Below are 16,560 nucleotides of genomic sequence, written 5' to 3'. Positions count from 1 at the left end.
AATGCTAGCTAGCAACTTACCTTGGCTTCTTGCTGCCCTCGCGTGACAGGTAGTCAGCCTGCCATGCAGGCTCCTCGTGGAGTGCAATGTAAGGCAGGTTGTCAGAGCGTTGGACTAGTAACCAGAAGGTTGCAAAAATTAATCCCCGAGCTGACAAGGTAAAAATCTGTCGTTCTGCCCCTGAACAAGGCAGTTAACCCACCGTTCCTAGGCCGTCATTGAAAATAAGAATGTGTTCTTAACTGACTTGCCTAGTTAAATAAAGGTGTAAAAAAAATAAAAATAAAAATAATATCTATTAGCGGCCACAATCAGTGTCCAAAAATACCGATTTCCGATTGTTATGAAAACTTGAAATCGGCCCTAATTAATCGGCCATTCCGATTAATCGGTCGACCTCTAATCCTGACTAGTCTCCCTGTTCCTGGCCCTGAAAAACATCCCCACAGCTTGATGCAGCCACCACCATGCTTAACCGTTGGGATGATGCCAGGTTTCCTCCAGACGTGTCGCTTGGCATTCAGGCCAAAGTGTTCAATCTTGGTTTCATCAGACTAGAGAATCTTGATTCTCATGGTCTGAGTCCTTTAGGTGCCTTTTGGCAAACTCCAAGTGGGCTGTCATGTGCCTTTTACTGAGGAGTGGCTTCTGTCTAGCCACTCTACCATAAAGTTCTTATTGGTGGAGTGCTGCAGAGATGGTTGTCCTTCTGGAAGGTTCTCCCATCTCCACAGAGGAACTCTAGAGCTCTCTCAGAGTGACCATTGGGTTCTTGGTCACCTCCCTGACCAATGCCCTTCTAACCGATTGCTCAGTTTGGCCGGGCGGCCAGCTCTAGGAAGAGTCTTGGTGGTTCCAAACTTCTTCCCTTTAAGAATGATGGAGGCCACTGTGTTCTTGGGGACCTTCAATGCGGCATACATGTTTTGGTACCCTTCCCTAGATCTGTGCCTCGACACAATCCTGTCCCGGAGCTCTACGGACAGTTCCTTCAACCTCATGGCTTGGTTTTTACTCTGACATGCACTGTCAACTGTGAGACCTTATATAGACAGATGTGTGTGCCTTTCCAAATCATGTCCAATCAACAATTTACCACAGGTGGACTCCAATCAAGTTGTTGAAATATCTCAAGGATTATCAATGGAAACAGGATGCACCTGAGCTCAATTTCGAGTCTCATAGCAAAGGGTCTGAATAATTATGTAAATAAGGTATTTTCTAAAAACCTGTTTTCACTTTGTCATTATGGGGTATTGTGTTTTAGATTGATGAGCAAAACAATGAATTTAATCTATTTTAGAATAAGTCTGTAATGTAACAAAATGTGGAAAAAGTGAAGGGGTCTGAATACTTTCCGAATACACTGTAATGATGTTCCATCTAGCTCTTCAAGACCCTTAGCTCCATAAGTGGAGCTTCTATAGGGCTTTCATCTGTCCAGTCTTTTCAAATGGGTAGGAGGAGGGCTAGGAAAAGGGACTAGAGAGCAAAATGGAACTGGGCAGTACTTTTTATATCAGTGAAAACTGAAAGTATATGTGTATACACAATATATGTGGAAGGGTTTATGCCAGTGGTCACCAACCGGTCAATCAACTAGGAATGCCTTGAAAATGTTGTTGACGTTAGGTGCATTTGATTCAGAAGCCTTGTGCACCAGGTAAGCAAAGTTTTCCCATTTGAACCATTTCATTTGTCTGAAAAGACAAACTCTGCCAACCTGGCGGACCGGGAAATCTGTGGCTAAATTGAGGCTTACTGCACTGGCCAATCGGATAGCTCAAAACCCGCTCCTACAGCGCTTCCTTGAACCCCGCCACAGCAAAGTTTGATTCTGTCCTATGTGAGATCGAATAACTTTTACAACCATCAACAGAGAGAGACTGTCAAAGAATACAGCAAAGAGCTGCTGTTCTTATGAGTGAGTTAATGTAACAACCAAAAAATATTCAGCAATGAGAGGCATACCCTCTGCTGCTCTCTCCCTCCCTCCACTGAGACTAATGCCACGTTCAAGACAACTGGGAACTCTGGGGGGGCGCGAGATCCGACTGGGGAAAAATAGTTTTGAATGGTCATCCAACTCAGAATTCTATCTTTCTAGAGCTCCGACTTTCCGACCTGAAGATCACTGACGACATGATTTGATCTCGTTTTTTTCAGAGTTCCCAGTTGTCTTGAAAGCACCATGACCATCAGGTATCATCAGTCCAGTAAAAATAATAAAAAAGCGAATTATTTCAGTTTATGCTCAGCTGTGCCTAGGGCTGTGGCGGTCACAAAATGTCTTCTGCCGGTGATTGTTAAGCAAATAACTGTCGGTCTCACGGTAATTGACCGTTAACTAACACAAACATATTTAGCATCTCCTGGCTTCCACACAGCCTACAAGCCATTTTAAAAAGTCTAGTAAATGCATGTAATATAGCCTACACCTTCACAATAAATCCATGTAATATAGCCTACACCTTCACAATAAATCCATGTAATATAGCCTACACCTTCACAATAAATCCATGTAATATAGCCTACACCTTCACAATAAATCCATGTAATATAGCCTACACCTTCACAATAAGTACCGTAATTTCCGGACTATAAGCCGCAACTTTTTTCCCAGGCTTTGAACGTCGCGGCTTAAACAATGACACGGCTAATATATGGATTTTTCCCGCTTTCAATTTTTTTTCTTCCAAAAAAACACATTCTGTGACGTGCTCAGTTTTTTGGCGGCATGAAGCTTTCATTAGACCAATGAAATTGCCGAACGGGTTAAGGTCAAACAACTATTTTTGTTTACTGTTTAGATTAAATCGAGCGCTCTCAAACTTCCCATCATTCTGATTGCAGTAGTCATTTTGTCACCCTGATTCCTGAGGGCACAACAAAGTATTTGCAGCCACTCGACATCAGTGTAAATCGTGCATTTAAGGTGGCGCTCCGTGTTCAGTGGAAGGCTTGGATGACAAGTGGGGAGAAATCCTTCACTAAAACGGGCCGCATGCGAAGAGCAACTTATGGTCAAGTCTGCCAGTGGGTCCTGACAGCGTGGAGCATTGTCAAAAAATCCACTATCATCAACGGGTTTGGAAAGGCTGGACTGCTGCGTGTTGAAGAGGGCTCAGCGGGGGATTTGCCTCCGAATGAAAGTGACGAGAGCGACAATGAAAACGATCCAATATCGGATGAAGCAATTCTGAGGCTATTCAACTCCGACACCGAAGGAGATGGTTTCAGTGCACAGGAGAAGGAAGATGGTGACCAATGACTTTCTTGGTAGGCTACTGTTTACTGCTAATTTTTTATTTTTGTTACAAGCCGTGCTTCGTTAAAGCCTGTGTAAAGTTCATTTGTTTCAATGTACCGGTAGGCACCTGCGGCTTATAGACATGTGCGGCTTATTTATGTTCATAATAATAATTTTGTTTAAATTCAGTGGGTGCGGCTTATATTCAGGTGCGCTTAATAGTCCGGAAATTACGGTACATTATTTATTTTAGACAGGTCTAAAGAAGCATGATATGAAGAAAATGTAGTCTATTTCAGAAGAAAATAATAGCGTACTCCGAGTTGTCCTGATGTGGCTATGCCAAATGGCTGTGGGCTACACTTGTTCATTTAGCAGACAAGATGTGCTTATAATTTGGTGGTATTATTTTATAGTATGAAGAATACAATTGAACAAAGCTGAATAAAATATATTTTCTCCAAACGATTTGAGGGATTGCGCACATGCGGCTATTCTGCGTTGCACGAGTAACAAAAAAATACGTACTCCTATATGCTTAATTTAGAGTAATTAATGTAACTTTAGTTGTTCTACAAACATTGGCCTATATGTTTAGATTTTTAATAGATTGTAAGGCTCAGGCTTGGGTAGGTTACTTTCTAAATGTAATCCATTACAGTTACTATTTACCTATCCAAAATTATAATCAGTAACGTAACTTTTGGATTACCCAAACTCAGTAACGTAAACTAATTACATTCAGTTACTTTTAGATTACTTTCCCCTTAAGAGGCATTAGATGAAGACAAAAATGTATGTTACCAATTGAACGACATCTATTGCAGGATAAATCAATGTTAAAGTTTACATAGCTGGCCATATGGATGTTACATTTTACTTTATGGGTTGGTTATGTAGGCTTCTTCTAACCCATCGCTTTCTGCTACATATATTAATACAATGAAATGATATCTTTACATTAAAACCCAAAGTATCAGAATTCCAGTTATTCCAATAAATGTTATACTCCCTGATCTTCAAGAATAGGACTTGAAAATATGGAAGTATAGATTAGCCAAATGGTTTTACCTGAGCATAACCCCAAAACTAAAGACTTATTAGCCAGCCCTACTCTGTTGTTTATGATTTTGTTGTCATGGAGGACTGATTGGGCTCATTGATTCGAGTTGAAATGAAAAATTAAATGCTGCGCTCATTGAATGGCATGCTTTGAGCACTACTGAAAAGTGCTATTTACATGTGAAAAATGAATGCCATATGCTGCCTTTGCTATAGGCCTATTGTTTACCTTTTTGTTGGTGACACTTTGATATCTTGATAATATACAGATATTTAAAGGGCAAATCTACGTATGAAATAATAACAAAAGGTCCGCCCTGCCTCTGTTTTGGTAAAAAGCTGAGGGATGGGCCTGGAGAAATGTAACCACTCTCAGATTAACAGACAGCTATGGATGCAAGGATTGACCATCAATGATATCAAAATGATAGTTTTAACCATGTTATAAGGTTACACAGTGTTTGTTAACATTTACAACGTTTACAAACATTGGAGATTAACAAGCTTATATTTTGGGTTGTCATGGAGTGTAACAGTTGAACTAAGCTCATGAGGCATTTATACAGTTGAAGTCGGAAGTTTACAAACACTTAGGTTGGAGTCATTAAAAGTTGTTTTTCAACCACTCCACAAATTTGTTGTTAACAAACTATAGTTTTGGCAAGTCGTTTAGGATATCTACTTTGTGCATGACGCAAGTAATTTTTCCAACAATTGTTTACAGACAGATTATTTCACTTACAATTCACTGTATGACAATTCCAGTGGGTCAGAAGTTTACATACACTAACTTGACTGTGCCTATAAACAGCTTGGAAAATTCCAGAAAATGATGCAATGGCTTTAGAAGCTTCTGATAGGCTAATTGACATCATTTGAGTCAATTGGAGGAGTGCCTGTGGATGTATTTCAAGGCCTACCTTCAAACTCAGTGCCTCTTTGCTTGACATTATGGGAAAATCAAAAGAAATCAGCCAAGACCTCAGAAAAAAAATTGTAGACCTCCACAAGTCTGGTTCATCCTTGGGAGCAATTTCCAAATGCCTGAAGGTACCACGTTTATCTGTACAAACAATAGTACGCAAGTATAAACACCATGGGACCACACAGCCGTCATACCGCTCAGGAAGGAGACACGTTCTGTACTTTGGTGCGAAAAGTGCAAATCAATCCCAGAACAACAGCAAAGGACCTTGTGAAGATGCTGGAGGAAACAGGTACAACAGTATCTATATCCACAGTAAAACAAGTCCTATAGCGACATAACCTGAAAGGCCGCTTAGCAAGGAAGAAGCCACTGCTCCAAAACCGTCATAAAAAAGCCAGACTACGGTTTGCAACTGCACATAGGTACAAAGATTGTACTTTTTGGAGAAATGTCCTTTGGTCTGATGAAACAAAAATAGAACTGTTTGGCCATAATGTTTGGAGGAAAAAGGGGGACGCTTGCAAGCCGAAGAACACCATCCCAACCGTGAAGCACTGGGGTGGCAGCATCATGTTGTGGGGGTGCTTTGCTGCAGGAGGGACTGGTGCACTTCACAAAATAGATGGTGGAAAAATGAGGGGAAAAAATTACGTGGATATACTGAAGCAACATCTCAAGACATCAGTCAGGAAGTTAAAGCTTGGTTGCAAATGGGTCTTCCAAATGGACAATGACCCCAAGCATACTTCCAAAGTTGTGGCAAAATGTATTGGAGTGGCCATCACAAAGCCCTGACCTCAATTCTATAGAAGATTTGTGGGCAGAACTGAAAAAGCGTGTGCGAGCAAGGAGGCCTACAAACCTGACTCAGTTACACCAGCTCTGTCAGGAGGAATGGGCCAAAATTCACCCAACTTATTGTGGGGAGCTTGTGGAAGGCTACCTGAAACGTTTGACCCAAGTTAAAGAATTTAAAGGCAATGCCACCAAATACTCATTGAGTGTAGGTAAACTTCTGACCCACTGGGAATGTGATGAAAGAAATAAAAGCTGAAATAAATTATTCTCTCTACTATTATTCTGACATTTCACATTCTTAAAATAAAGTGGAGATCCTTAAACAGGGAATTTTTACGAGGATTAAATGTCAGGAATTTAGAAAAACTGAGTTTAAATGTATTTGATTAAGGTGTATGTAAACTTCTGACTTCGACTGTATGTACATTACATTAATGTTATATTATGTTACATTACATGAATGTTATGTATGTGGCAACTACAGATTTCCCCTTTAAGTCTATCAAATGTGTGCGAGTTTGAGCATGTGTCCATTAGTCCTATCGATAGATTTTTTATTTTTTTTATCAGCAGGAATTAGACTGAGCAATATAAGCCCCGCTTTTATTCCATAGGCTGGGATCCGCACTATGCAGCTGTTGCAAGAGCGCATTTTTCACTGGCTGTCCACTGGTTTCAAAAACAATGATTGCTAGGCAGCTTAAACTTCTCAAATTCAACCATTATTGGGTTCAAATACACATTTATATTTCTGAACAGCCATCCACAACAACCACAATCCGTATGGCGCAAATAGATAAATGGGAGAGCAGCAGTGTGATTCACATCAATGCGCTATGTAGATATCAATAATAAGTCATGTGCGTATCGCCGTAGACTACACTACTGCTCTCGTCCTTACCTCCTAGCGTTTATTCTAGTTGGATAATCTTTAGATGCCGACAGCAGTCGCACCATTTGATGACATAGCGTGGACTGTAGCCTACAAAAGTCTATTCCTGCCCTTTTCCCGCGCTCCATCAAACACATTTGGTGTGTCATCATAGTGGTCTCTGACTTGTGGTCAGACTCGCTCAGGTGGAACAAACTTAAACTTGCGCCTTTTTTCAAATCTGATTTTGAATGTCATTGAGAAAACAGAAGTGTCAAAGATCCCTGAGTGTGCTGCGCAATCCAAAGTGCCTCTCACTCACAGGCTACAAGTGAAGACCGACACATCGGGGACGCAACTGCGTGCATCCTTATCCAATTCCGAGGTGCATATTGAAGATATTGGAAGAACTGTCCACATTTACTTTCCGCCAGCTAACAAGATCAGTAGGCCTAACGAACAGCAAAAGCACTAGACTATGTCAATTTACTATCCCCCATAGTACAAAAGTCAACCTATTCTGTACAATAAATAAATATTCCAAACATGTTGTGGGATGCGTTAGATCCCAAATTAATAAAACCACTAGCATCAAAAAACATTTTTATGCAATGTGGCTGACGCAGCAGATCAGAATGTTTAGCTTAAAATGTTTATAAACTATAGGCTATTTCTTCACATTATAGGCGCAGCAATGCGCACATGGTAGTAGGCTATAAGCGCAAATGTCCCATTAGAGGAAAACACCATTATCAACAGTGACCGCAAATGCAATTATGCATTTTATTATAAAGGTGCATTTTTATGGTGAAAATTAAACTCACGCACTGCTTATATATGCCAGTTAGACTCTACACTCCTTGTAAAGCGGATTAATGTACTTAATTTTAAGAAGTTATTGGCCTCCCGAGTGATGCAGTGGTCTAAGGCACTGCATCGCAATGCTAGCTGTGCCACTAGAGATCCTGGTTTGAGTCCAGGCTCTGTCACAGCCAGCCACGACCGGGAGACTCATGGGGCGGCGCATAATTGGCCCAGCGTTGTCCGGGTTTGGCCGGCAGGGATGTTCTTGTCCCATCTCGCTCTAGCGACTCCTGTGGCGGGCCGGGCAGAATGCACGCTGACACGGTTGCCAGGTGTTTCCTCCGACACATTGGTGCGGCTGGCTTCAGGGTTAAGCGAAGCAGTGCGGCTTGGCTGGGTTGTATTTCGGAGTTGCAGCGATTGGACAAGACTGTAACTACCAAGTGATGATATATAATTCACAAGTGATAATATTGTCACCCATCAGACTGTTCTTCATTTAATCTTGTCTTTACATATACTAAATAATATATGTGTGACATTTGTTTTGATTTAGAATGGACCATTATGCACCTGTCTCGGGGCAGGGGGAAAAATACATGTCATCTATGCACTTAAATAGCGAATAGAAGATGCTTTTCCCTGTGGTTTATTTTCATGCCAGCCAGGTAGGATATACTCCCGTTGTAAATATAAGCAATGTGCTTAGTATTAGGAGAGTTGAGAAATAAATACAGTAGGTCTAGCCTATAGAAAGCTGATGGGATCCTCGTCTTTTTATTAGCAGCCATCACTCTGTTTTCTCCCGCAATTGCATAGCCTATAGAAATGTTGCGCAACATGAGCTCATGGGCTCTCATGAAGTGTTTGATTAGATTATTGAATATGTTTGCATTGATGTCAGTGATTAGAGGGAAAATAGAATGCTGAGTACCAGGCCGTTAGCATGTTTGGTAGGTTACTAATGACCAGCAGCAGCATCAGAGCTTGGAGAAGCCTAATTATCGTCACCAAACGGTCACGTGGAATTTGACTGCCTTCATGACTCGTGACCGCTGGTGTGGCGGTAATACGGTCACCGCAACAGCCCTAGCTGTGCCTCGGAAGTGCTACACCAACTGATATATTTTGTAATCAAAGCTCAAGTTTTGAAATATAATATGGTCGAGAAGAACAATATTGGCAGGCCAGTTACAGAACTGTTTTTTTATTAGGTTAATGGTACATTCTTTAAGTCTTGTTTAAAAACAAATTGAGCGGTAGATCTCGGCACTGGTTTAGGTGATAGGCTAGGGATTAAAGAGATACCAGGGTTGTATTCATTAGGACACAGTGTAGCAAAACGGAAACGATAAGAAATATGAAAAGAAACAATCTTTTTTTTATTGGACAAATTCAGGTAGTCCCTCCCTGCTTGTTCTTTTTTCTTCCGTTTGGTGCCTAATGAATACGACCCGGGCCATATTACCCTGTTTTTAGGAGTGACATTAACAGTGCGTCTCTCCTCCCCAGGCCTAGTGGTGCAGCATGTGATGACCCACGCCCAGAACAAAGGTTCTCTTAGCCAGAGTCGCAGCACAGTGACGCGGGAACACTGCCCCGATAGGCCACATGGTGAGACCATGGGCGGGGCCTGGCCTGAGCGCACGCTGCGATTTGGCAGGACCATGAAGAAGGGCGGGACTAAGCGAGGAAGGGGCGGGGTTAAAGAGATGATGGACAGGAGGGAGAAGACTCCGGAGCGGAATAGGAGGCGGAGCAGGAAATCTTATCCCTTACGAGGAAGGGGAGGTGCTCCGGAGGAGGAGGGACTTAGCTGTCACGTTTTGCTCACCCGACTGGAGAAGGACATCCAGGAGCAGGAGGACACCAGTGAGAGGGGGAATGATTCGCCAACTCACCCGCCCGTCAAACCTGAATCCCGGAGCAAGAAACTGGACAAAGGAAAAGGCAAAGCCAAGGGGAAACTCCTGGCAAAGATGATACCAAAAACTAAATCAAAAACCACCAGTGATGAGCAGGGGTCGCCATTTCCAGAGCCGCGTAAGCGACGGCTAGCTTCTCTCAACGCTGAGGCCGTGAACAGTCTGCTGTTGGAGAGACCTAACGAGAACCAGCCGGCTTCTAAACAGGCCAGGAGACAACAGGATGAGCCCACCAGCGGTGAGTCGTTCCTGGGGACGGATCCGGCCAGGCGCGGGGTGACCGGAAATCCTAATGCTCCAAGAGCCAGCAGCAAGGCCTCCACATCGCACAAGCCTGACCCGTGCCAAAGCTCCAGGAAGACTAAGAAGGTCTCCAAGAAACCGGCCAAACCAGACAGAGGACAGAAGAAAGAGATGATGACTTTACAGATGTTACACACCCCTGCTCCCCGACGGCTAGCTGGACTCAACGCTGCTGCGCTGCTAAAGTTAACGAGCACCTCGGCGACTAGCAAACAGCGAGTGAAAACAACATCAACGACTACGACGATGGACTGCAAGGCTACGAGCACTGCATCAGTTGACGTGAAGCAGAAGCAACCGCAACCGCGACCAACTCTTAAACCGTGCAGCCGCCAGCCTAAGCAGAAGGGAAGGCAATTGATTCCAGGAGAGGTAGGCTGTTCTGCCTGCAAGAAGTCCAACTTTGAGCCCAAAGTGGAGTGGGAGTCTGGCGGGTGCACCCACCGGCTAACCAAACCAGGCTACCAGTCGCGCAGCATGCTAGCCTACCCGCTGAAGCCCGTTGTCAAAGAGGAGCAGGTGGAGGCAGAGCTGAGCCCATACTACTGCTGCCCCCCAGAGGGCTCTGTGGAGTACTGCCACCGCCTGGCCTTGTTCCTGGGTCAGCAGGCCTACGCCGACTCTGAAGAACGACCTTTAAACTCTGCCCTAACCTCTGTGAAACGGGAGTGCCTAGTGACGTCACCCTCCCATCCCCACTCCCACACAGCCCTGACCCTCAGCCCCCACCCCTGCCTCTGCACCGCCGACCCCGCCTGCTTCTCCAGCTACTACGTCCACATCGCCCATCCTACACACCCTGGAGCTCCGTCAGCCAACCTCAGCTCGCGACCTCTGAACTTTGGCTCCTCGACGCTGTGTCCCGGCAGGGTGTCTGGGTCCAAGCTGCTGGGTCCTCCGGTGTCCCATTCCTCGACGCTGGCCCATCCTGCCTTCTGTGGCTCAGTGGGCACTCCCTGCTACAGCGAGGCCTGCCGGGTCAGCGGCTACACATACAGAGCCATGCAGCCGGTCAACAGCAGGGGGTGCTCTTTCTCCACAGGCTGCTCCGGGTGTACACACAGCATCAAGACAGGTAAGAGGAGGAGGAGGACACGGAGAATGTAGGCCTACTGACTAGGCCCCTATATGCTGATTTAAAAAGTAGTGGTAGTTTGGAGTTATGTAGTGCATGTACTGTAAATATATTTTATAAGGGAATTCTAACTCATTGAGCACACACTCAAAGGCACATCCATTGTTCATGCTTCTCAGATTGCAAATGAGAATGTGTTATTATCACCTGTGTGTTCTCGCCATTTGGCGTGATCGTGACTGAATTATGTTTATTATCTTACAAGAGGAAGACATATCTTTGTCTCTCTGTCCCAGACATTGAGTACATTGCAGTAAGCAAACAGTATCTACAGGGAATCAGAGAAAAGCATGACATAGGAATCGAGTTAGGCCTATGTAGCATGACATCTAGTGAGGCCTATGTAGTTTTGTTTATGGAGTAAACACTAGTCTATTCTTCCTCCCTTCGCTCTCTCTCCAGAGGGTTACTCCTCCCCCCAGGGTGACCACAACCCCTCCCTCCTGGTTTCTCCCTCTCTCCCCCTCTCAGGCTGTCCCCTCCCTACCACCCCGTCCTCCACCCAGGCCAAGCCCCGTCTCCTCACCCCCCTGTCTGACCGCAGTGTGCCCCAGGCCAGGCTGAAGCTGGCCAGGGAGTGCCCTCAGGGCTCCAAGCCCCCTAACGGCTCTCTGTCCATGGGGAGAACCAGGCTGTCCCAGAAACAGCCAGCTCCGACACCCAGCCTATCCCCCGCCAAGCAGAAGAGGGTCAGCCACCGACGGGCCACCAACGGGTGGCTGCCTGTAGGAGTGCCCACAGAGAAAGAAGTGTTCATTGCGGTATGTGGGATCAAGTTTGTGTGTGTTGTGGTACTGAGAGTTTACTTCCCTCATACTACCATGGCAACCTAACCATCCCTAGCTTTCAATTGGCTCATTGTTGTTAATGAGAATGTGTTCCAAGACCTTTCTGATAGAATACTGCTGATATCGCCAGAGACTGGAGAATAAAGATAAGTGTGTTTTGACTGTGTGTGTATCAGGGGGAGGACGAGACGGCCTTACGGCAGTGTTATGAAGGAGTACAGAGAGACGGCGAAGTGATACGTGTCCGAGACACAGTGCTGCTGCGCGCCGGTCCCCGGAAGAAGTCCCTGCCCTACGTCGCCAAGATATCAGCGCTATGGGAGGACCCCAAATCTGGTGAGAGAGACAGCAGGATGTCTGAACCTGTTGTTGGGGTATAATAATTGTGTGCGTGTCAGGGTTTCCGGCACCGGACAACGTGGCCGGGAAGATTGAATATTTTCTAAACACCATTCTAAACAGCGCACCTGATAGCGGTTCCATATGTGACAGAGATGAACATCTCTGTTAGAAACGAACATCTCTGTTAGAAACGAACATCTCTGTTAGAAACTTAGAAAGAGGGGGATTCTAAAGATGCAGCAGGATGGGTTGCTAATATGACTAGGACTGTGCCTTTGGCTTCTGTGCAACAAAAGAAAGTTGATATGAAAACAAATACAACAAGAGAGAAATGGCAGAGTGGTTGGTCCAGTAGGGAAGTAAATTGTATAATTACATTTACGTCATTTAGCAGACGCTCTTATCCAGAGCGACTTACAGTAAGTAGTGAATAGATAGATTTCATACCATTCCATGCATTTTTTTATTTTTTTTGTACTGACCCCCCGTGGGAATTGAACCCACAACCCTGGCGTTGCACACACCACGCTGGCGTTGCAAACACCATGCTCTACCAACTGAGCCACAGGGAAGAATTAAGCCTGTCTATACAGAATAGTTCTCCAGAAAGCATGACTTAGCCACAGAGGAATTGGGAATCATTAGATTATTTAAATAAATAGCTGTGGATTGTTTCAAATCACAAGCTCATAGGCCTATTTGGGAATGGGAGGCGTGCCTCAATTACCATTTCAGAAATAAAAATAGTAGCTCTTTAATTGTGCACCAAAACTGTTTTTAACACGCGATTGCATTTAGAACTGTTGTGCAATGAATGGGCTTGTAAAAGCCTAAGTTTTACTCCAGCAGCACCCAGCTGAGGCTCTGCAGGAGAAATCCTGCTCAGAATAGGCTCTGTATGCTGTGCGTGTGTGATAGTTTTGTTGGATGAATAAGATACATGATGACTAACGAAAACACACACAGGCCAATTTAATTCCACTAAATTATGCAAATTAATCTGTAGACCGATAAGCATGACGGTCAAATTAATTTACATCGACTGGTATTTCCATAAATTAATAAAAAGCATTATTTTGCAATGGGATTTGTTTCCCTTCTACCAGTCATTTTGACCTGCAACAGTTTTATTTATCAGCTTTTCATTTTTTTGGTGGGCCAAAAAACGACTATTTCCGGCTAATGAAATCCCTGGTGTGTGTGTGTGTGTGTGTGTATACTGTGAATGCTTGTTTATGTCTGAAATGCTGCTTATGTCTGGCTGGTTAAAGACTGGGCTGGTCCTTTGATCCTCTGTAGTTGTTTCACTGTCTGTTGTATGTGCACGTGGGTGTGAGTGTTTGTTTGTGTTTGTGCACGTGCGAATGCGTGTCACCCTGTCTGGTGTTTTGACCGTGTGGGTGTGTGTCTCCTCCTCAGGAGAGCTGATGATGAGCCTGTTCTGGTACTATCGACCTGAACACACACAGGGAGTCCGAGACCCCAGCATGCACTGTGAGGTGAGGACAACTCTCTGACTCCACAGAACAACTCAGGATAACTCTACTCAACTCAACTCTGGCTGCATCTCAGTAGTCTAAAGAGGCCTCCCCTTGTCTTCTCTCTTCGTCTCCTTTCCTTCCTCTCAATAGTCTAGAGGGCTCTCTTTGTCTCCGTTCTTCATCTCCTTTCCTTAATTTCAATAGTCTAGAGCCCTCTCCTTGTCTCCTTTCCTTCATCTGCACTGATGTGTGCTGACATAACTGGTGGAAGCAGGTTTCCAGTAGGCTTCCACAATATTGCTTTCACCTGTCTTCTGTTTCTCCATCAGTACAGATGCAAGACATGAGAAGAATAATGAGATTCCGTGCCTCTCATCCATCTTGTCTCTGTACCTTTTGATTGTGTGGTGATTTGATATTTCTATGTCTGTTTCTCTCTTTTCAGAATGAGATTTTTGCCTCTCGGCATCAAGACGAGAACAGTGTGGCCTGCATCGAAGACCGATGCTATGTTCTCCCACTAGCGCAGTACTGTCGGTAAGAAACCAAAATATATATATATATATATATACACTGCTCAAAAAAATAAAGGGAACACTTAAACAACATCCTAGATCTGAATGAAAGAAATAATCTTATTAAATACTTTTTTCTTTACATAGTTGAATGTGCTGACAACAAAACCACACAAAAATAATCAATGGAAATCCAATTTATCAACCCATGGAGGTCTGGATTTGGAGTCACACTCAAAATTAAAGTGGAAAACCACACTACAGGCTCATCCAACTTTGATGTAATGTCCTTAAAACAAGTCAAAATGAGGCTCAGTAGTGTGTGTGGCCTCCACGTGCCTGTATGACCTCCCTACAACGCCTGGGCATGCTCCTGATGAGGTGGTGGATGGTCTCCTGAGGGATCTCCTCCCAGACCTGGACTAAAGCATCCGCCAACTCCTGGACAGTCTGTGGTGCAACGTGGCGTTGGTGGATGGAGCGAGACATGATGTCCCAGATGTGCTCAATTGGATTCAGGTCTGGGGAACGGGCGGGCCAGTCCATAGCATCAATGCCTTCCTCTTGCAGGAACTGCTGACACACTCCAGCCACATGAGGTCTAGCATTGTCTTGCATTAGGAGGAACCCAGGGCCAACCGCACCACCATATGGTCTCAAGGGGTCTGAGGATCTCATCTCGGTACCTAATGGCAGTCAGGCTACCTCTGGCGAGCACATGGAGGGCTGTGCGGCCCCCCCAAAGAAATGCCACCCCACACCATGACTGACCCACCGCCAAACCGGTCATGCTGGAGGATGTTGCAGGCAGCAGAACGTTCTCCACGGCGTCTCCAGACTCTGTCACGTCTGTCACGTGCTCAGTGTGAACCTGCTTTCATCTGTGAAGAGCACAGGGCGCCAGTGGCGAATTTGCCAATCTTGGTGTTCTCTGGCAAATGCCAAACGTCCTGCACGGTGTTGGGCTGTAAGCACAACCCCCACCTGTGGACGTCGGGCCCTCATACCACCCTCATGGAGTCTGTTTCTGACCGTTTGAGCAGACACATGCACATTTGTGGCCTGCTGGAGGTAATGTTGCAGGGCTCCGTCAGTGCTCCTCCTGCTCCTCCTTGCACAAAGGCGGAGGTAGCGGTCCTGCTGCTGGGTTGTTGCCCTCCTACGGCCTCCTCCACGTCTCCTGATGTACTGGCCTGTCTCCTGGTAGCGCCTCCATGCTCTGGACACTACGCTGACAGACACAGCAAACCTTCTTGCCACAGCTCGCATTGATGTGCCATCCTGGATGAGCTGCACTACCTGAGCCACTTGTGTGGGTTGTAGACTCCGTCTCATGCTACCACTAGAGTGAAAGCACCGCCAGCATTCAAAAGTGACCAAAACATCAGCCAGGAAGCATAGGAACTGAGAAGTGGTCTGTGGTCTCCACCTGCAGAACCACTCCTTTATTGGGGGTGTCTTGCTTATTGCCTATAATTTCCACCTGTTGTCTATTCCATTTGCACAACAGCATGTGAAATTTATTGTCAATCAGTGTTGCTTCCTAAGTGGACAGTTTGATTTCACAGAAGTGTGATTGACTTGGAGTTACATTGTGTTGTTTAAGTGTTCCCTTTATTTTTTTGAGCAGTGTATATATATACACACACACACACACACACACACTGAGAAAGACCATATATCCATCGTTAACACACAACATTGAACAGTTGAAGTCGGAAGTTTCCATGCACTTAGGTTGGAGTCATTTAAAACTTGTTTTTCAACCACTCCACACATTTATTGTTAACAAACTAGAATTTTGGCAAGTCGTTTAGGACATCTACTTTGTGCATGACAAGTATTTTTTCCAACAATTGTTTACAGACAGATTATTTAACTTATAATTCACTGTATCACAATTCCAGGGGGTCAGAAGTTTACATACACTAAGTTGACTGTGCCTTTAAACAGCTTGGATAATTCCAGAAAATTATGTCATGGCTTTAGAAGCTTCAGATAGGCTAATTGACATCATTTGATTCAATTGGAGGTGTATCTGTGGATGTATTTCAAGGCCTACCTTCAAACTCAGTGCCTCTGCTTGACATCGTGGGAAAACCAAAAGAAATCAGCCAAGACCTCAGAAAAAAAATTGTAGACCTCCACAAGTCTGGTTCATCCTTGGGAGCAATTTCCAAACGTACCGCGTTCATCTATACAAACAATAGTACGCAAGTATAAACACCATGGGACCACGCAGCCGTCATACCGCTCAGGAAGTAGACGCGTTCTGTCTCCTAGAGATGAACGTACTTTGGTGCGAAAAGTGCAAATCAATCCCAGAGCAACAGCAAAGGACCTTGTGAAGATGCTGGA

General features: G+C 44.7%; 1 protein-coding gene across 3 annotated transcripts in view; it reads left to right on the top strand.

Moving 5' to 3' along the window:
• LOC115172226 (bromo adjacent homology domain-containing 1 protein) overlaps positions 1-16,560 on the top strand; it is a 41,557-nt gene that overhangs the window by 17,802 nt on the left and 7,195 nt on the right. For 2 of the 3 annotated variants that reach the window (XM_029729479.1, XM_029729571.1), the window contains exons 2-6: positions 9,226-11,016; positions 11,479-11,837; positions 12,041-12,200; positions 13,626-13,705; positions 14,133-14,224. In XM_029729479.1, coding sequence (XP_029585339.1) covers positions 9,246-11,016; positions 11,479-11,837; positions 12,041-12,200; positions 13,626-13,705; positions 14,133-14,224 — 2,462 coding nt within the window. In that variant the 5' untranslated portion in view covers positions 9,226-9,245. The remainder of the gene's footprint in view (positions 1-9,225; positions 11,017-11,478; positions 11,838-12,040; positions 12,201-13,625; positions 13,706-14,132; positions 14,225-16,560) is intronic. The other variant, XM_029729661.1, reaches the window with a different exon arrangement.

The sequence above is a fragment of the Salmo trutta genome, chromosome 1, assembly GCF_901001165.1.
Source record: "Salmo trutta chromosome 1, fSalTru1.1, whole genome shotgun sequence".
Classification (NCBI taxonomy): domain Eukaryota; kingdom Metazoa; phylum Chordata; class Actinopteri; order Salmoniformes; family Salmonidae; genus Salmo; species Salmo trutta.
Note: the sequence above shows the minus strand (reverse complement) of the source record. Positions and strands in the feature narration are given on the sequence as shown.